This window comes from Salvia splendens, chromosome 5 (assembly GCF_004379255.2).
Source record: "Salvia splendens isolate huo1 chromosome 5, SspV2, whole genome shotgun sequence".
In the NCBI taxonomy this organism is placed as follows: domain Eukaryota; kingdom Viridiplantae; phylum Streptophyta; class Magnoliopsida; order Lamiales; family Lamiaceae; genus Salvia; species Salvia splendens.
The window spans coordinates 31,562,891-31,584,788 of NC_056036.1; the positions used below are offsets into that span (position 1 = coordinate 31,562,891).

Genomic DNA, 21,898 nt, shown 5'->3' on the forward strand with positions numbered 1-21,898 from the left:
GATAGTATACATCTCTATACTGTAACAACATTTGACATGATTGTGCATTAAATTTTAAAATTTATGATAATACATTAAATGTAAAAATGGCATTTCCTAATTTTTGATTTCCTAACGTTTGATTGTTTTAATTCTGTCAAAACTAATTATCTAAATTAGTTGCTTAGCAATTTGCCTATTTTTATGTAAGAGCATCCGCAGCGCTGCTCTCCCGGAAGGGCGGTGTCCGTGCCGCTGGCGCGGCGGTGTGCTGTCCGCCGCTGTGCTCTTGCTATTGGCACGGCGCTGCTCGATGCATCGAACTCGTCCGTGCCACTAAGCAGGTTGACATGGCGGCACGGGATTGGCCAACGGCTTTGCCGTTTGCCTTTTCGATTTTTTTAAAAAAATCGAATTTAATTTAAAAAATCAATTTTAAATAAAAAAATATTTCCCACTTCCCAATAAATTATATCCGTTTTCTCCCCACTTTTAATTTCAATTTTTTCCCCAAAATTCACATTTATATCTATAAATACCCTCAATTCCACACAAAAAATTTCACACCACACTATACAATTTTCATCTAAATTCTCTTATCTTCTCTTATCAATTCTCAATCTTTCACTCTTATAAAAAAATGTCCGACTCCGGTGATCACCCCTCCGACTCCCGCGGTTGGAACCACGAATGGTTCGGCTCACAACCATTCCCTAGTCCAGAAACACAATTCTCGGTCCCTCCCTCAAACCCAAGGTTCTCAAGTTTCGGGTGGCTACCGGCCTTACCCGATGGGCGATACGGGTGGGCACTCGAACCCAGATCAGGAGGGAGCGACAGCTCTCAAACTCCTCATCTTTCTAGTCCTACTCTTTGTTAAGAAAGGAAAGATTTTAAGTATGATCAATTACCTCAATCACGTAATTGACAGAATAAGTTTCATAGAATAGAATTATTCTTTTTCCCTTGTGCAAGACTTACCATGTATCTTGTGCTCTAGCCCCTATTTAAGGGAACTATATTGTATGGAATAAACATCCTTTGTACAAAGAATTTCCTATGTCTTCTTCTTTACCGATTAACATGGTACCTAAGCAGGACTCAGAAACATATCATCATCGTCCCTAACCTTTCTCGACCCGATAGCCAAAACCTGCAGAAAACCACCCAATAAACCATGTCAGAAGACGATAGAACAGTGGTCTCATCCCAGTCGGATGAGATCGCTCGGCAAATCGCCGAAATCATGAGCAAAAGTTTTTCCATGATGATGCCACCAACAACAATCAAACCAGAAGATACAAACAACCTACCAGAACCACCAATAACCTACAAAATCGATACTCAACCTCTCCACATCGGAGGAAACAAATTGAATGGGGAGAATTACTCCACATGGGTCGTACTGATGCAAACGGCGATAAGTGGCAGGGGGGTGGTTTCTCACATAATTGGAGTGCCGCCCTCCCCGCCACAGACAGATCCAACCTTCCCGCAATGGCAGCAATCCGACCATTGCGTGTTTACATGGCTCATACAGAACATCGAACCACGGTTGGTCAACCGGGTTTCGAAGCAACCGACGGCCAAACACATCTGGGATGCATTGGCCGTCACGTACGGAAGCGGAGGAGACAAACTCCAGGTATACGACATGTACACGAGAGCAAGTATGGTGAAACAGGGAAACCAGTCATTGGAGGAAACTTGGAGTACTCTACAAGATTTATGGTTATCAATAGATCAAAAACAAATAACTCGGATGAAGTGCCCCGACGATATCAAGATACACGATCAATTCATCCAAGAACTGAGACTTTATCAATTCTTAATTGCAATTGACAGTAAGTATGAAACTACCATAAGGGAGATAGTGAAGATGGAGCCTCTTCCCTCTGTGGATCAAGCCCACAACCTTGTCCAGCGTGAGGAAACCCGATCTCAAGTGTTACAGCCCAACAACTCCAACAATGGAGTTACTTCAGACGGTGTGGGCGCTGGACTCGCCGTTCGAGGAAGGCAGAATCAGCCCAACGACTGGGTGCCGAACGGCTCGCAAGGCGGCGGTCGAGGTGGCGGAGGCAGCGGCGGCGGAATTGGATGGTACCGGCAGAATGATGACGAGGACAGATCCAGACTGGTGTGCTCGTATTGCAAGAAAAAGAAACACACCAAAGAGTCGTGTGTCGAGTTAGTCGGCTACCCCGATTGGTGGATAGAAAAACACAGAAAACCGCCAATGCACCGCCGCCTGCTCGCGCAACACCATGGAACCGCGGCGGCCACGCTGCTGCTGCCGTCGGAGAACAGGATCGTGCCGGAGATGGAGGACGATCCGCCACCATCGAGGGTAACCGAGAGGTTGCTCAAACTCGGGGCAGCGATGGAGGAGGCACGCACGGAGCTTTTCAGCCGGCGAATCAGACCAGAGCGGCCAATTTTGCCGGCGGGACCATGATTGCAAACTGGGCGGAGGCGGAATTGACCGAGAGTGAGAGAACGCGAGTCCAGGTAAGTTAGGATTAGGGTTTGGGGAGACTTTATGTTTGGATCCTCAAATTCCCGGAAAAACTTATAATCCACCACATATCTTACCAGATTTGCATAAAAGACCCCATTTTTTGCAAGTTGACCCATGTACTTCTTTTTCACCCAAATTGAGCCCTCAATTCCGAATCCAAAATGCCTAAATTTTGTGTGAAAATCGATTTCAGCCCTTAGAAAACCTTGGAACTGCATGTAAAATATCTAATGATGTTGGGAAAAATGATCGATGGATATTTGATTGTGGTGCTACCGACACAATTACTTATGATGCTTCAGATCATAAGAATATCCACAAACCAAAGAAATCTTATATTCAGACTACTAATGGTGAATTTACAACAGTTGAAGGGGCAGGAACTGTGAAGATATCGCCTACCCTGCAGTTATCAAACTGTCTATATATTCCGTCTATGTCTCATAAACTGTTGTCTATCAGCCATGTTACAAAAGAGTTGAATTGTACTTTACTAATGCAACAAAACTTTTGTCTGTTGCAGGATATCCAAACCGGGGAAATAATTCGACGTGGTACTGAACGCGATGGGCTCTACTACGTAGACGAGATAGCTCAAAAAGGGAGTGCCATGCTAACTCACGGGTCTGCAGATCGGAAGCATGGCTTTGGCATCGACGTTTGGGACATACCTCTATCAGTTACTTATGGGACATACCTCTATCAGTTACTTAAAATTATTATTTCCTGATTTTATTCCTAAGCATGACATGTATTGCGAGACTTGTTTTTTAGCCAAAAGCCATCGAACTTCTTATCCTTTAAATAATACTCGTGTTGATTCACCTTTTTCCTTAATACATTCGGATGTATGGGAGCCCGCACCAGTTATTGGGGGGCAAGGCTTTAGATACTACTTAGTATTTTTAGATGATTGTACCCGTATGACATGGGTATATTTTATGAAACACAAATCCGAAGTCTTTGCACACTTCTCCTATTTTTTCAATTTTATCCAAACCCAGTTTCAGCAAACTATCAAAATCCTAAGATCAGATAATGGGGGGGAGTTTGTTAATACCAACATGAAACAATTTTTTCAAGAAAAATGCCTAATACACCAAACCTCGTGCGCCCATACTCCTAAACAAAACGGTGTTGCTGAAAGAAAAAACCGCTCCCTCCTAAACATGACCCGCTCTATGCTCATAGAATCAAAAATCCCAAAACACTTCTGGCCAGAAGCCATTGCCACCTCAGCCTACCTTTTAAACCGACTACCCATAGGTATCCTCAAACATCAAACACCACTCCAAGTTTTATCCACCTTTATCAAAATTCCTCCACCTTTAACTCTTGAACCTCGTATCTTTGGATGTTCCATTTTTGTCCACACCCCTAAACATGAAAGAACCAAACTTTCCCCATGTGCAATTAAATGTGTTTTTGTTCGATATGGGGTGAATCAAAAAGGGTATAGGTGCTTTGACCCTAAAACCAACCGAATGTTCATCACAATGAATTGCAACTTCCTTGAAACTGAGTACTTCTATACTCATCTTAGCGGTCATGGGGAGAGAAATAGAGATAATAATATTGATGATCCGCTAAGTTGGATATCAATGTTGTCGTATCGTCGAAGGTGACACTCACCTAGTTAAATCCCCGTTGAGGTTATCCGATGTAAGTACTCATGGCCCTGTTTCCTAGGATATTTGTCCTTCTAATGACGTGAGTGCAGAAGAAGTATTAGATCCTGTTGTAGAAAGCACAGATGGAGATTCAGGGGGAGTGGAAGAAGTAGAAGGGATTGACCCCGATACAGGAAGATATATTCTTCCACCAAGGTCGAACAGGGGAGTTCCACCGAAAAGATATACACTTGAAAAGATCAATAGGAAAGCCCGCTACTCCGTTGCATGCTTAGTTACAAGTCATCTATCAGAAATGGCTCAGGCATTCGAGAAGGCGTTGTATGATGAAGAAGACATCCCACAATCGTGGGAGGAAGCTATGAGGCACAAACATTGAAGAGAAGCAATGAAGAAAGAAATAGATGCCCTCATTCGAAACAACACGTGGGAAAAGTGTGTTATACCTGGAGGGAAGAGACCAGTAGGATGTCGGTGGGTCTTCACCATCAAGAGAAGACCAGGTGGATCGATAGAAAGGTACAAAGCAATATTAGTTGCGAAGGGTTATACCCAGATATATGGGGTGGATTATTCAGAAACTTTCTCCCTAGTGGCCAAAATGAACACAATTCGAGTTTTGCTATGTGGCAGCAAACAAGGATTGGTCACTCCACCAATTCGATGTGACTAACGCCTTCCTGCATGGTGAGTTAAAAAAGGAAGAAGAGGTGTATATGGAGGCACCAGCAAGCTTTGCAACAGAATTCAGTGAAGGTGAAGGATGCAAGCTTAGAAAGACCTTATATGGGCTGAAACAGTCCCCAAGAGTGTGGTTTGGGAAGTTTGCTGGAGCAATGATTAGCTACAGATATTCACAGAGCAACTCTGATCATATCATGTTTCTAAAGAAACGAGGAGATAAAATTACTTGCTTAATAATATATGTCGATGATATGATTATCACAGGTGATGACCCTTAGGAGATCGAGAACTTGAAGAGAAATTTGTTTCAGGAATTTGAGATGAAGAACTTGGGAGATCTCAAGTAATTTCTTGGGATTGAAGTGCTGAGATCACAAGGAGGAATTTTTTTGAGACAAAGGAAATATATTCTCGATATTTTGGCAGAAACAGGTCTCCTGGTATGTAAGCCGGCAGATACACCTATGGCCGTCAACCATGGGTTAAAGATTAGTGATGGAGCTGCGTTGACCGATCGGAGTCAATATCAACGACTAGTAGGGAAACTCATCTATCTCTCACATACTAGACTCGATATTGCCTATGCAGTAGGAATTGTGAGTCAATTCATGCATAAGCCATAGACGGATCATATGGAAGCAGCGCTCAGAATTTGTCGCTATCTGAAGGGAACAACTGGGCATGGAATATTATTTTCCAAGAATGGAAGTCTTGAAATTCATGGATACACAGATGCTGATTGGGCAGGAAATCCGAACGATAGGAGGTCCACAGCAGGCTACTTTACCTTTGTTGGAGGTAACTTAGTGTCGTGGAAAAGTAAAAAACAGAAGGTAGTAGCTCTCTCAAGTGTGGAAGCTGAATTTCGTGGGATTAAAAGTGGACTCACCGAGATATTATGGCTAAGAAGATTGATGGAGGAACTTAACCTCGCTCCTAACAAGAAGTGTCAGTTGTACTGTGATAACAAGGCGGCTATAAGCATCTCAGAAAACCCAGTTCAACACGATCGAACAAAACATGTGGAGGTGGATAGACATTTTATCAAGGAAAAATTGAAAAAGGAATTGTTGAGTTTCCATTTGTTCGTTCAGAAGCTCAACTTGCCGATATATTGACAAAGGCTGTCAATGCTAGATGTTTTAAAGATGTTCTTGGCAAATTGAGTTTTGGAAATCCCACTACTCAATTTGAGGGGGAGTGTTAAGAAAGGAAAGATTTTAAGTATGATCAATTACCTCAATCACGTAATTGACAGAATAAGTTTCATAGAATAGAATTATTTTTTTTCCCTTGTGCAAGACTTACCATGTATCTTGTGCTCTAGCCCCTATTTAAGGGAACGATATTATATGGAATAAACATCCTTTCTACAAACAATTTCCTATGTCTTCTTCTGTACCGATTAACACTCTTACTCCTATTCCTCGTGGTGTCCGCATTCCGTAAACTCCGGCATAGATGGATCAGTTATTCAAAGCCTATTTGATTATCTCCGAAGATCCGGAGGTTGGCACGAGCCAAAGCGGGGATAGGTTTTGGTGGCGCAACTCTCGCCGGTACAATGAAAATCATCCGATTGGAACCATCGAGCAATGAGAGTATGGTGTGCAATGACATATTCAAAGCCAACGAAGAAATCCAAAAGTTCCAAGGGTATTACCTCCAAGAAGAGCGGTCGGCGAGGAGCGGCAGGAGCGAGCTCGACATCATCAGTGCCGCCTTGGCGACCTACCAATCCCAACATTACAAACCATTCAAGTACCTCAGCGCTTGACAGGAGGTGCGTGTGCATCCAAAGTATAGGGGAGGCGTATCATCCTCCTCCAGCTCTTCCAGCAAACGGTCGAGGTCGGTATCCCTATCCGGAGCTAACTTGGGTAGCCCCGACGCCGGCCCGAGCAGTTCCCAACGTCGGCCGGAAGGAAGGAAGAAGGCGATGGCCAACCGTCGTCGCGCCGCGACTCCATCCGCCCCCGCTCCCGCTCCCTTTGTGCCACCTCAACCCCGCACCAACTCGTTGTGGACCCTTTTGGCTCAACTCAATTTGGCCGATAGGTCAAATATGACCCCCGAGCAACTTGATTCACATTTGGCAATGATACGGGGTCTCCGAAAAATATTGGGGATAGGGCCAGAGGACTAGTCTTCCATGGGGGTATTTTTTAGCCTTTAATTATGTATTTTTTATTTTTTAGGATTTTAATTATGTATTTTTATTTTTTAGGATTTTAAGTTTGTAATTTTTATTTTTTAGGATTTAATTATGTAATTTTTATATTTTAATGTATTTTTAGTAATTAAAGTATTTAAATTAAATAATGGAATGGTGTGACCCTTGAGCATGTCCTTGCGGATGAGCATGTATATGGGTGTTGTGCTCTTGGGGAAGAGCAGGGAGTAAAAAAGTAATAAAAGTGGGTCCGGGCCCACATCCGTGCTCTTGCCAAAGAGCACGGATGTGGATACTCTAACAACAATTATATGGAGTATCTATCTTAGATGTTAATTGTACATATCTAGTTCAAAAATATGAAGTTCATGGCAGTTACTATAGTTAAATCCTTGAGCCCATTATGCAAATATGCATGGCACCAATTAAAACTTTCGTCCGTTTCATCAATTTTCATGAGCAGAGACATTTGTTCCCAAAATTTATCATGAAACATTAAAATTGACGCCATTAATAGCAAATTTTTAATAGAAATACGTTTCATCAATTTTATGAAGAAAGGCATTTCAAAATTTATAAATATTTAAATTCATGCCCAAAACTTATAAGTATTCAAAAATAAGGCTAAAATTCGTCTTTTTTATATGTATAGATGATCATAACTGAGTCATATTATTATCATTATAATCAATCTATTAAAAATAGTTTTTATTTAATTTTATTCTTCTCTTTATTACATCCATCATATTTTGTCTATATATCTACATAAATTGGTATCATGCACTATCAATACTATTTTAACTTTACATGAAAATTGGTATCATGCACTATCAATACTATTTGCAAATATTTCTTACTACTCCATACTACATACTCATATACTACTTCAAAATACCTCAAAATATTTAAGCGGTAGACAGAAATACGTGTAGGTGACTTTTAGATTATTATATCATTATTACCACAAATTAATTTTTGTAATCACTGCCAGTGGCGGAGCCAGAGATTTCATAATGGGGGGTCCAAAATTAAACTTAAAAAAAAATTACATAAATTAAATTATAAGGTTCAAAATGTAAAAGTCAAATGCAATCACATCATAACATTTGTCTTCTATTCTTCATCTTCTGAAACCGCTGCATAATAGTTTCATTGGTAACTTTAACAAACACATCCTTTTCGATGTAAGGAACTAAGCAATCATTCAATAGTTGGTCTCCCATGCTATTACGTAGAGAAGTCTTGATGATCTTCATTGCTGAAAAGGCTCTTTCTACTGATGCAGTGGCAACTGGTAAGATCAATGACAACTTAACTAATGAATAAACCATTGGAAAAACTTCATGTTTCCTTGTAGAAACCATCTTTTGAGCAAGACCACTGATTCCTGATATTTGTGAAAACTTTTCATCTATGCGCACATCGAAAATAAAGTTCTCAAGTTGACTTTTAAACTCGGACAAAGCAACTTCAGAAAATTCAGAAGGATAATACCGTGCAAGACGAAGCAGCTTCTCCAAATCAAATGCAGAAAATAAATCCCTAGGATCAAAACATGACATGCATAAAAACTAAGTCTGTGTTGACTTCATCAAAACGTTGGTTCAACTCTTGAGCTTGCAAGTCAATAACAGAACAAAAGGGCTCAACTCGATAATAGTGGAGATTCTTCATTTTCTCAGCTCTACGTCTTCCTTTTTTTCGAGCTACAAACTCATCTTCCATGTCAAGCACATCCAGTTCATATTTGCTACAAAACTTAGAAACATCAGCAAGCAATACATCCCAATCTTTTTCCCTCATTATTTGCAGACGTGATTTTGCTACCTTGACAAGATTCATCGCATTAACGATGTCTTGATCTTTCTTTTGTAGCACTTGGGAGAGTTCATGTGTGTTTCCCAAGATTTGCTTCATAAGATGTAACACAAAGACAAACTCAAAACTATTTATAATTTCTAGCACATCATCAGCTTCAGCCCTTATTGAATCGTCATGACCATTCTCCCCAACATACTCAAGAACATCAACAATAGAAGAATATAAATGTATCAAGTTGACAAGAGTACCGTAATGTGAACTCCAACGAGTATCTCCAGGTCGCTTCAATGACATTTCTTGATTTAGTCCTCTTCATGTGCTTATTTCATCACTTGCAATCTCTTTAATAATATTCTCTCTCTGTTTCTCCCGAAGTATATCTCTGCGCTTACAAGAACCTCCAACAGTATTACACAAACGAGAGATAGAATTATAAAAAGATCCGACAATTTTATGTTTTTTAGCAACATCAACAATCGTGAGCTGAAGCTGATGAGCAAAGCAATGTACATAATAAGCACTGGAATTTCTCTTGAGTATCAAACTCTTCAACCCATTGAATTCTCCTCTCATGTTGCTTGCGCCATCATATCCTTGACCTCTCAAACTAGATATACTTAAATCATAAGTAGATAACAAATAATCAAGTGCTTTCTCAAGTGAGGTTGCAGTTGTATCACTAACATGAACAACACCAAGAAAACGTTCTATAACACATTCATTCTTGTCCACATATCGCACCACAACACCCATTTGCTCTTTGACAGATACATCTCGACACTCATCAACTAATATGGAGAAAAATTCACTTCTCATATCATGTACAATAGCTTTCGTTGTCTCAACAGCAAATGCATTTATAATATCTCTCTGAATATCTGGTGATGTAAGTTTGAGATGGTCTGGAGCATTTTTTGGCACAACACTAGCTATCTCTTCATTGCAAGAAGAAATAACTTTCAAGAACTCAAGAAAATTACCTTGATTTAATGATTCTTCTGACTCATCATGACCGCGGAAAGGCAATCCTTGCATTATAAGATAACGAAGAGAAATAATCGTTGCATTTAATCGCAGGCGGTAGTCAAGCTTAGACTGTGTTGATTGTTTTGCCAAAGAGACCTCAATGTGTTGGGCTTGATTCATCAAATCCTCACATGCTAATCTGCACCTGTTATGAGCACTTTTATGGTTTCCAACATGATCTCTTAATCTTTCTTTCTTGCGCCAGACCGTAAATCCCCCTGATACAAAAGCATCTTGTCCATTTCCGTGGAGTCTTGAAAAAAGATAGCAATATAAACAAAAAGCTGCTTCCTTTGTAACACTATATTCCAACCAATCCTTAAATTCATCAAACCAATGTGAGACAAATTTACGTTTTCGATTTCCATCTACTGTAGGACGAAAATCATGATTACGTGGTTGACACAGACCTTTAAGTAAGTAAGCTCTGCGAACTTGTTCTATTAAATTTGATGGATAACTCATTATATCAGGTCGTTCTCCTGGATCACTTGGAAGATTCTCTAAATCAACCTTACTTTTATCTTCATTCGATAATTCTTGAGGTTGAAGAAGTGAAGGTTCAACTGATGAAGAATCAACAGAAGAAAGTTTCTTGAAATAACGATCCATATACCTACAAAAATAGTCAACACTGATTAAGTTCAAAATATTTGATATTTTCTGTATGCAAAACTATTAACACACACATCAAATAAAGAATTTGAGTTATAAAATTCCAACTACAGAACCACTGTAGCCATTGAATTACATAAGCTATCTTCTTTCTCCCCCTTTGAATTATTATTGCAGCCAAACAAAAAAACAACCTATGTAGAAAAATTAATTGAATTATATTTGAGTTTTGAATATACTTAGTTCTAGTTTACCAGATTTCAGACTTGGAACGGCAGAATGAATACGCTAAATTCAGACTTGGATTGGAACGGCAGAATGAATATGCTAAATTAAGAGGCACGATTCATATATATTTTGTTGAAACCTATCTCTAATATTATATTTATTATAAATTATAATTATTGTGAAATTACTAAAATACCCCTAAGTTTTTAAGAATTAGTGGGGGGACCATGGACCCCCCTGGCCCTACCCTCCCTCCGCCCCTGATCACTGCTGACAGCATGCACCATAAAAATCAAAAGAATATAACAAGAGTCTGATTTGACGATGCTTAAACACATAGTATGTCAATAAATTATAGAGTATTTGTGTTAGGTCGGTCAAAATGGATATCGGGTATCCTAACACGGTCAAAGTGGAAATCGGGTATTGGATACCCGATATCCAAACCCGAAAAAGTTAGATAATTGGATACCCGAAACCCGACTTTTCGGGTATCGGATCGGGATCGAGTAGTGAGAATTTTGGATTATCGGGTATCGGATTACCCGATATCTGTTCGGGTATACCTGAATTATACGATTTGTTTTCTAAAATTAATAAATTATATTTTTATTATAATTAAATGTGATTCAGTTTCTTAACTACATTTTAATTAATATTTAATAGTTAGCGTATAAGATATGTAATTTAATTTTTTAATTACATTTTAATTTCATTGACTTGTGATATTTTCAATTTTAAATCTTTGATGATGTTATTGTTAAATCTTGATTCTTATGAATTATTGAATTGTGATGTTTATAAGGGATAAATGTTTGAACTTATGAATTTTTATGGTTATTGACTTATTGTAGATGGATGAAAGATGTTAATATCTACTAATAAATTATGAATTTTGTATTTTTCAAAGTTTGTAGTTATTTTCTTTTAAATTCGAACTACTACAAGAATTTTGTATTCCTAAAAGTTTGTAGTTATTTTCTCTTAAATTCGAACTACTACAAGAATTTTGTATTTCTAAAAGTTTGTAGTTATTTTCTCTTGAATACTACTTCAACTTTGTATTAAATTTGAATTAAAGTATATTAAATAAATTCTAAAAGTTTGTAGTTAATTTCCAAAAATAAAAAATCAAAAAATCAAAATCACAATCGGGATTGGGTACCCGATTTTTTGGGACTGGATACCCAACTCGGGTATCCGGGTACCCGAAATCAAATTCGGGTCGGGTATCGGGTATTGGATTTTGGGAATTTCGGGATCGGGTATCCACGGGTAGCCAATTTGAGAGGCCTAATTTAGGTCTTAGACATTATGTTTAAATTTTTGTATCCCAAACATTTCAACTTAGATCACAATCAGTCCAAAACTAACGGTTCCATTAAATTATAACAGTCAACGTCTTTAAACGCGATTTTGACACAATTACAATCTTTAAGTGTGATTATTAACTCCCAAGTTATATCCTTAACTATTATAAGCAACTTAATATTTACTCCCTCTGTACGCGAATAGGAGTCTCGTTTTGCCATTTTGATCCGTCCGCGAATAGGAGTCCCGGTTCATAATTACTATAAATGCTAAAGAGATCTCACATTCCACTAACTCATTCTAATCACGTGTCATTTTAAACTAATATATACAAGTGAGACACATATTCCATTAACTTTATTTCACCCATTTTTCTTAACATTTCTTAAAACTCGTATCTGAAAGAAATGGGATTCCTATTCGCGGACAGAGGGAGTAAATCGGTATTATGTCTTCTCTCTCTCATTTCTTCCCCAATTGAGTCTCTCTCTATTGTACTTTTAAAAAGGAACACCCCCAAAGTGGAAAATTCAATTCTCCTCTCCCGTCGATGTGTAGCCGCCCCACCAGCGGCGCGAACGCCTGCGCCAGCGTCCCCAGCACGCCGTCGAAAGGCTCCTCGTCGCCGTGGTCGCCGCAGAAGAATCCGATCCTCAAATCCGCGCAGTTGAACGTCACCGTCTCTACAAACGTCAGCGGCGTCCCCTCCCACCACCGCTCGAAACTATCATTTTATCATTTGAAACTATCATTTTATCCCCTCAAACTATCATTTTATGATGCAAAAGTATCATTTTATCATCCAAAAATCTAAAACTATCATTATTAAACAAAAGTGTCATTTTATCATTTGAAACTATCATTTTATCCCCTCAAAGTATCATTTTCTGATGCAAAAAGTATCATTTTATCATCCAAAAATCTAAAACTATCATTATTAAACAAAAGTATCATTTTATCATTTGAAACTATCATTTTATCCCCTCAAAGTATCATTTTATGATGCAAAAAGTATCATTTTATCATCCAAAAATCTAAAACTATCATTATTAAACAAAATTATCATTTTATCATTTGAAACTATCATTTTATCCCCTCAAAGTATCATTTTCTGATGCAAAAAGTATCATTTTATCATCAAAAAATCTAAAACTATCATTATTAAACAAAAGTATCATTTTATCATTTGAAACTATCATTTTATCCCCTCAAACTATCATTTTATGATGCAAAAGTATCATTTTATCATCCAAAAATCTAAAACTATCATTATTAAATAAAAGTATCATTTTTTCATTTTAAACTATCATTTTATCCCATCAAAGTATCATTTTATCATCCAAAAATCTAAAACTATCATTATTAAACAAAAGTATCATTTTATCATTTGTAACTATCATTTTATCCCCTCAAATTATTATTTTATGATGCAAAAGTATCATTTTATCATTCAAAAATCTAAAACTATCATTATTAAACAAAAGTATCATTTTATCATTTGAAACTATCATTTTATCCCCTCAAACTATCATTTTATGATGCAAAAGTATCATTTTATCATCCAAAAATCTAAAACTATCATTATTAAACGCAAGTATCATTTTATCATTTGAAACTATCATTTTATCCCCTCAAAGTATCATTTTATGATGCAAAAAGTATCATTTTATCATCCAAAAATCTAAAACTATCATTATTTAACAAAAGTATCATTTTATCATTTGAAACTATCATTTTATCCCCTCAAAGTATCATTTTATCATGCAAAAAGTATCATTTTATCATTCAAAAATCTAAAACTATCATTATTAAACAAAAGTATCATTTTATCATTTGTAACTATCATTTTATCCCCTCAAAGTATCATTTTCTGATGCAACAAGTATCATTTTATCATCAAAAAATCTAAAACTATCATTATTAAACAAAAGTATCATTTTATCATTTGAAACTATCATTTTATCCGCTCAAACTATCATTTTATGATGCAAAAGTATCATTTTATCGTCCAAAAATCTAAAACTATCATTATTAAGCAAAAGTATCATTTTATCATTTGAAAATATCATTTTATCCACTCAAAGTATCATTTTATGATGCAAAAAGTATCATTTTATCATCCAAAAATCTAAAACTATCATTATTAAACAAAAGTATCATATTATCATTTGAAACTATCATTTTATCCCCTCAAAGTACCATTTTCTGATGCAAAAAGTATCATTTTATCATCCAAAAATCGAAATCTATCATTATTAAACAATAGTATCATTTTATCATTTGAAACTATCATTTTATCCCCTCAAACTATCATTTTATGATGCAAAAGTATCATTTTAGCATTCAAAAATCTAAACTATCATTATTAAACGCAAGTATCATTTTATCATTTTAAACTATCATTTTATCCCCTCAAAGTATCATTTTATCATCCAAAAATCTAAAACTATCATTATTAAATAAAAGTATCATTTTATCATTTGAAACTATCATTTTATCCCCTCAAAGTATCATTTTATGATGCAAAATGTATCATTTTATCATCCAAAAATCTAAAACTATCATTATTAAACAAAATTATCATTTTATCATTTGAAACTATCATTTTATCCCCTCAAAGTATCATTTTCTGATGCAAAAAGTATCATTTTATCATCAAAAAATCTAAAACTATCATTATTAAACAAAAGTATCATTTTATCATTTGAAACTATCATTTTATCCCCTCAAACAATCATTTTATGATGCAAAATTATCATTTTATCATCAAAAAATCTAAAACTATCATTATTAAACAAAAGTATCATTTTATCATTTGAAACTATCATTTTATCCCCTCAAACTATCATTTTATGATGCAAAAGTATCATTTTATCATCCAAAAATCTAAAACTATCATTATTAAACAAAAGTATTATTTTTTCATTTTAAACTATCATTTTATCCCCTCAAAGTATCATTTTATCATCCAAAAATCTAAAACTATCATTATTAAACAAAAGTATCATTTTATCATTTGTAACTATCATTTTATCCCCTCAAAGTATTATTTTATGATGCAAAAGTATCATTTTATCATTCAAAAATCTAAAACTATCATTATTAAACAAAAGTATCATTTTATCATTTGAAACTATCATTTTATCCCCTCAAACTATCATTTTATGATGCAAAAGTATCATTTTATCATCCAAAAATCTAAAACTATCATTATTAAACGCAAGTATCATTTTATCATTTGAAACTATCATTTTATCCCCTCAAAGTATCATTTTATGATGCAAAAAGTATCATTTTATCATCCAAAAATCTAAAACTATCATTATTTAACAAAAGTATCATTTTATCATTTGAAACTATCATTTTATCCCCTCAAAGTATCATTTTATCATGCAAAAAGTATCATTTTATCATCCAAAAATCTAAAACTATCATTATTAAACAAAAGTATCATTTTATCATTTGTAACTATCATTTTATCCCCTCAAAGTATCATTTTCTGATGCAACAAGTATCATTTTATCATCAAAAAATCTAAAACTATCATTATTAAACAAAAGTATCATTTTATCATTTGAAACTATCATTTTATCCGCGCAAACTATCATTTTATGATGCAAAAGTATCATTTTATCGTCCAAAAATCTAAAACTATCATTATTAAGCAAAAGTATCATTTTATCAGTTGAAACTATCATTTTATCCCCCTCAAAGTATCATTTTATGATGCAAAAAGTATCATTTTGTCATCCAAAAATCTAAAACTATCATTATTAAACAAAAGTATCATATTATCATTTGAAACTATCATTTTATCCCCTCAAAGTACCATTTTCTGATGCAAAAAGTATCATTTTACCATCCAAAAATCGAAAACTATCATTATTAAACAATAGTATCATTTTGTCATTTGAAACTATCATTTTATCCCCTCAAACTATCATTTTATAATGCAAAAGTATCATTTTAGCATTCAAAAATCTAAACTATCATTATTAAACGCAAGTATCATTTTATCATTTTAAACTATCATTTTATCCCCTCAAAGTATCATTTTATCATCCAAAAATCTAAAACTATCATTATTAAATAAAAGTATCATTTTATCATTTGAAACTATCATTTTATCCCCTCAAAGTATCATTTTATGATGCAAAATGTATCATTTTATCATCCAAAAATCTAAAACTATCATTATAAAACAAAAGTATCATTTTATCATTTGAAACTATCATTTTATCCCCTCAAACTATCATTTTATGATGCAAAAGTATCATTTTATCATCCAAAAATCTAAAACTATCATTATTAAACGAAAGTATCATTTTATCATTTGAAACTATCATTTTATCCCCTCAAAGTATCATTTTATGATGCAAAAAGTATCATTTTATCATCCAAAAATCTAAAACTATCATTATTAAACAAAAGTATCATTTAATCATTTGAAACTATCATTTTAACCCCTCAAAGTATCATTTTATGATGAAAAAAATATCATTTTTATCATCCAAAAATCTAAAACTATCATTATTAAACAAAAGTATAATTTTATCATTTGAAACTATCATTTTATCCCCTCAAACTATCATTTGATGATGCAAAAGTATCATTTTATCATCCAAAAATCTAAAACTATCATTATTAAACGAAAGTATCATTTTATCATTTGAAACTATCATTTTATCCCCTCAAAGTATCATTTTATGATGCAAAAAGTATCATTTTATCATCCAAAAATATAAAACTATCATTATTAAATAAAAGTATCATTTTATCATTTGAAACTATTATTTTATCCCCTCAAACTATCATTTTATGATGCAAAAGTATCATTTTATCATCCAAAAATCTAAAACTATCATTATTAAACGCAAGTATCATTTTATCATTTGAAACTATCATTTTATCCCCTCAAAGTATCATTTTATGATGCAAAAAGTATCATTTTATCATCCAAAAATCTAAAACTGTCATTATTAAACAAAAGTATCATTTTATCATTTGAAACTATCATTTTATCCCCTCAAACTATTATTTTATGATGCAAAAGTATCATTTTATCGTGCAAAAATCTAAAACTATCATTATTAAACGCACCCCTCTATGTCTATTTGTATATATAAATGTTTGGTCAACTAAACCAATTAAAATAAAAAAATATGAGACATTTGAGTTAACGAAAGAAACTGTGAAATAAAAATTTAACAAAAGAAACTGTGAAATAAAAATTTAACAAAAGAAATTGTGAAATAAAAATTAAATTTACAAAAGAACAAAAAAGAAAAAAGAAAATTGGAGAAAAGAATAAAAACAGGAAAATCCAAAACTATCATTATTAAACAAAAGTATCATTTTATCCCTTTAAAGTATCATTTTATGATGCAAAAGTATCATTTTATCATCCAAAAATCGAAAACTATCATTATTAAACAAAAGTATCATTTTATCATTTGAAACTATCATTTTATCCCCTCAAACTATCATTTTATGATGCAAAAATATCATTTTATCATCCAAAAATCTAAAACTATCTGATAAGGCTAATTTCATGCATAGGTCTAGGGGATAAATTCGTGAATTTGCTGGGTCTAACACATGTTTTAAGCTAGGTGTATAGAGGAAATTCGCCAGGTCCAGGAAAAGAAGGAGGCAATCACACGCCCGAGGAAACTGGTCCTCATGCATGGTTTAAGTGTGTATAGAGGAAATTCGCCAGGTCCAGGAAAAGAAGGAGGCAATCACACGCCCGAGGAAACTGGCGAATAAGTGAACATTGTGAAAGAAATTGCAAGACGGAGTAAATCTCAGAACTGAAGGATAGAATGGAGATTTCTACGAAGGTTCTAGAAGATTATGTCCGTGTCTATAAAAGGAAGGTTGCATGCATTCTGGAGGGATCTTCTGAGGTGGAGACCTCACTAACAGTCTGCAGCTAGTTCACTTTTCTATACACTTGGGTTCTTCGAGGGAAATTCAGGGGGTTTCGCACTTGGGTTCACTTTCTGCTTTCTCGTATTTTCAAGCTGTGGTGTAACACCGTCCTGTTGAGGGCGAAGAAACAAGTTCCCGTTTAATTTCTCGCATTTTGTGGTTTCCACCGAGCTTCGCTGTTCGAAGCTCGGCATTCTGTTTTATCGACTATTCCCGTGTTTTATGCAAGTTTAATTTTCTATTATGTCGATAATGTTGATTTCTGTTTTTTGCCATTGTAATTTTCTGGAGTTTGAGCTAGCTTACTTGTTTTGGATGCGTTTCGCAATTGTTTACGAAAACTGAGCAGAGTAGGGGCTGGATCGGAGTGATCGGAGTTTGTTGGTGAATGAATCGGAGGTTTGAATTTAGTTTTGTAGCTTGATTGTGGAAACGTTTAAATTCGGAGTTGATCGGAGTAGATCTGTTAGATCGGAAGTTATGGAGTGGAATCTAGTTGTTGTTGGTTTCGGATTGCTTGGATCCGAAGTGGATTAAGCGTTCGACTTGAGATCTGAGCAGAGTTGGTTTATTTTAATGTCTAGTCTTCGAGTTTTCATTTCGCTTCGTCTAGTATATGTAGATCTGCGTTATTTCCGGCTTGTCGTAAGTTTCCAACGACCAAACTTTTACATTCTGTTCGAATCTGGGTATGTGCTCTGCTTACTCCATCTTCGTGTTTAAATCCGTTGAAGAAAAGCATGCCGTTGTTAGTTATTTTCTCAGTCAGTTATTTGCAGCTTTTCTGCCGTACTCGCTATTTCTGGGTCATGGTCCCCACTGTTAGTTGTTTCTTGTCTAGCTAAATTAGGTAGTCGTTTACACGGTCTAGGAAGTGAATTTAATATATCGAAGTCTTGATGATGTTTGGTCTCAGCATGTTTACAGCTTTCTAGGTCTAGTGTTTACATTTCCTGCCTAGGTCTAGTAGTAGTTATATCTCAACCCTGTTTGCGTGGCAGCAGCCGCCTTAGTCAAGAGTCTCTAAATGCTTTCTTACGTATCCATCTTCGTGGGATCGACCCCTGCTTCTCTATACTAATCCATAGTATTCGGATTGAGGGATCTTTGAAGGGGAGGTTAGTGTGTACAACGACAGAGTATTCCGTGTTCCCTTGAGTTCCTAGACCAAGTGATCTAGTGGATTCATAGGTCTTGGTATCTCGACCCAGCGTAGCACATCGCATTTTTACTGAAAACACACTCGCTCTTATACATTACTTGCTGCACTTCAAATGGCGCCGTTGCCGGGGATGGATGACGTATTTTGTGATTGTTTTTAGAGGTTTTTGGCGTACATAGTTTTGATTTTTTTTCTTTTATTTTCGGTTTATGAGCAGAGGCTCGCGGACTGGATTCTAGAGTAACTCATCTAGGTGGAGGGACGATAGATTTATTTGGCAGATCAAAGATATAGCATCCACGGTCACCACCAGATCAGGGTTGTCTACAGGAGATCCATTTCCGTTCGATTCGGAAAGTGAAGAGGATTGGAGTTCATCCAGAAGGGAGGATCCCAAGTCACCACCAGAGTCGGAAACAAAGTCAGAAACAAAGAAGTAGTCATGGCGCAAGTAGTAGAACCAGATCCAGAGATCGGTTCGTTAACCGCCCATTTAGATGGAGAACCAGCTCAAGCTATAGTGATGAATCCACGCCAGAGGACTATTGAGATCAAGACAAACGTACTCGGCATCTTGCCAACGTTCTCTGGGCGTAGAAATGAGTGTCCGTACGAGTTCTTAAATGAATTCAGTAAGTTGTGTGGTATTTAGAAGAGGCCGAATGATGCAACAGAGGAGGATTATCGCCTACGTGCAATTCCGTTTGCCTTGAAGGGGGAAGCCAACACGTGGTTATTGAGGTTGCCCCTGGATTCTATCCGCACAGGGAGGGATTTCAAGTTAGAATTCTTAGATTATTTCTTCCCATCCAACAAGACGAATGCACTGAAAAAAGAAATATTATAGTGTAAGCAAGATTACGACGAATCTTTGAGTCAGTATTGGTCGAGATTCAAGGGGTTGTTGGATGCATGCCCGAATCACTGAATGATAGAGGCAGAGACCTACTCTCTGTTTTATGAAGGGCGACTCCTGAGTCGAAGGACTTAATGAATTCCTCGAGTGGGGGGAATTTCACAAGAAAGAGGGGAAGTGAAGCAAGAGAAATCCTGGGGAAGTTGATCGACGCTAAGAAGGCGTACGATAACCCTAGGAATGCAGTGAGGAGAGGGTCGGTGAATGCCATAAGAGAGCAAGAAGATGATAAAGTAGAAGCAAGGATTGACAGGCTCGAGAAGGCTCTTTTGAACGCGATTGAAAAGACAATTCCACTAGCTTCACAATGGAAGGAGAAATCTCCTGGTCCAGGAGATAATCAAATTCAGCAATATTACGGGACCCAGGAAAGAGATTATCAGGCCCAAGTAAATGCAATGGGAAGTTGGAATCCCGATGGGAGCTGGGATTCAGGGAGAGAGAGAGATGCACCTTGGAGAAACCATCCAAATTTCAGATGGACCGACAACGAACAGAACCAGCCAGCACCACAACAGAATCAGCAGTTTGCACCTCAGCCCGAGAGACAAGGTAACTGGTCAGGAAGGAACCAAGAGGAGCAGGGCAACTGGATCAATCAGAACCAAGGAGACCACTCGAGCTGGGGAAACAGAAATCAGAACAATCAAGGGAACTCTTATGTACCACCGCACCAAAGGAATTTTCAAAACAATTACCAAGGTCCAGGAAATCAGTACAACAACTCTTCAGGAGGTCAAGGAAACGCTCGTCAGAATCAAGTGAGTGGACCGACTCTGAGTATAGGGCCAGGGCCCAGTCAGCCACCAAAGCCACCAAAGAGTATCGATGATATGGTGCACGACCTCGTCAGTTCTCAGCAACATATGCAAAACAACCTGCAATCGAACAATGACGTAGTGCACAAGCTTCAAGACGCTCAACAGGAGCAAAAGGCAGCAATGGATATGCTAGCAAAGCAATTATCCCAGATAGCCACCTCTTTGAGTGATATGAGGGGGAATGAAGGAAAGATTTCCGCCTCAGTAAGGCCACCTGATAGAGCGAATATAAGTCATATTACCTTGAGATCCGGGAAAGGATATGAGGGGCCAGTGGTAAGAACGAAGGAAGCGACAGATCCCAAGGAAGGCAACAGGAACTTGGAGGGCGATAATTCCTTGCTCAAGGATGACCTTAAGGCACGAGACTTGGAGAGATCCTTGCCTAGGTCAACTGAACCATTCTTCCTCAATTCAGAGCCGGAGTTGGAGAACGAGGCAGTAGGGGAGGAAACTGGAGAGTTCTCGTGTCACGACCGCATTTTCTAAGGATAGAAAACACGGTTGATCGCGACTAGGGGAGGATTAAAGAAACGGGGAAGAAAGGGGAAAACAAAAATCGACCATAGCTCGAAACAAATGGGAATAGCTTGAAATAAAATCAGAGTTTTGAACAAAATTAGACCTGAGTATTTTAAGATGCACAACGGAAGCAAATGAACGCGGTTCCATGTATGAAGACATGAACCTCCGAGAGTCAAAATCTGACTGAATTAAATGTCTTGTCTCAATAGCACTTCCTCCACCACTTCGCTGCTCAACCTGCACATTTAGAAATATATGCAGGGCTGAGTATAAAAAGTACTCAGTGAACACATTGCCGAAAATTACACATATACATTTGAACATATTGTCAAGCCATCATCATAGTAACACTCGGAGTGTTGTTGAAAAGACCCGAGCTTACTAAAAATATCACATTGGACTGCAGTCCCTTTTTCCTGTACTTAGCCATATCTGATCACATTGTGCCGTTGAGATGGTGTTCTCACACGGTCACCTTACATACATGTGCCGGGAAGGTGGCCACCTTCCACGGTCACCTTCTCTGCCCAATATGTCAGAGGTATCCTTGT

The 21,898-nt window shown here is 36.6% G+C and overlaps 2 protein-coding genes across 2 annotated transcripts; both read right to left on the reverse strand.

Annotated features, from left to right (window-relative positions):
* Positions 1-8,016: 8,016 nt before the first annotated feature.
* LOC121805385 (zinc finger MYM-type protein 1-like) lies at positions 8,017-21,474 on the reverse strand. The gene is made up of 2 exons (XM_042205213.1): positions 21,448-21,474; positions 8,017-10,451 (listed from the first exon to the last, which is right to left on the reverse strand). The coding sequence occupies exon 2, from the start codon at positions 10,445-10,447 to the stop codon at positions 9,122-9,124; it is 1,326 nt and encodes a 441-aa protein (XP_042061147.1). The 5' UTR covers positions 10,448-10,451; positions 21,448-21,474; the 3' UTR covers positions 8,017-9,121.
* On the reverse strand, positions 8,537-9,103 carry LOC121804112. The gene has a single exon (XM_042203652.1). The coding sequence runs from the start codon at positions 9,101-9,103 to the stop codon at positions 8,537-8,539; it is 567 nt and encodes a 188-aa protein (XP_042059586.1).
* Positions 21,475-21,898: the final 424 nt, after the last annotated feature.

Bases quoted from the DNA above. Each gene is read 5' to 3' on its own strand.
- LOC121804112 (XM_042203652.1), bottom strand. From the start codon at position 9,103: ATGTCATTGAAGCGACCTGGAGATACTCGTTGGAGTTCACATTACGGT.
- LOC121805385 (XM_042205213.1), bottom strand. From the start codon at position 10,447: ATGGATCGTTATTTCAAGAAACTTTCTTCTGTTGATTCTTCATCAGTT.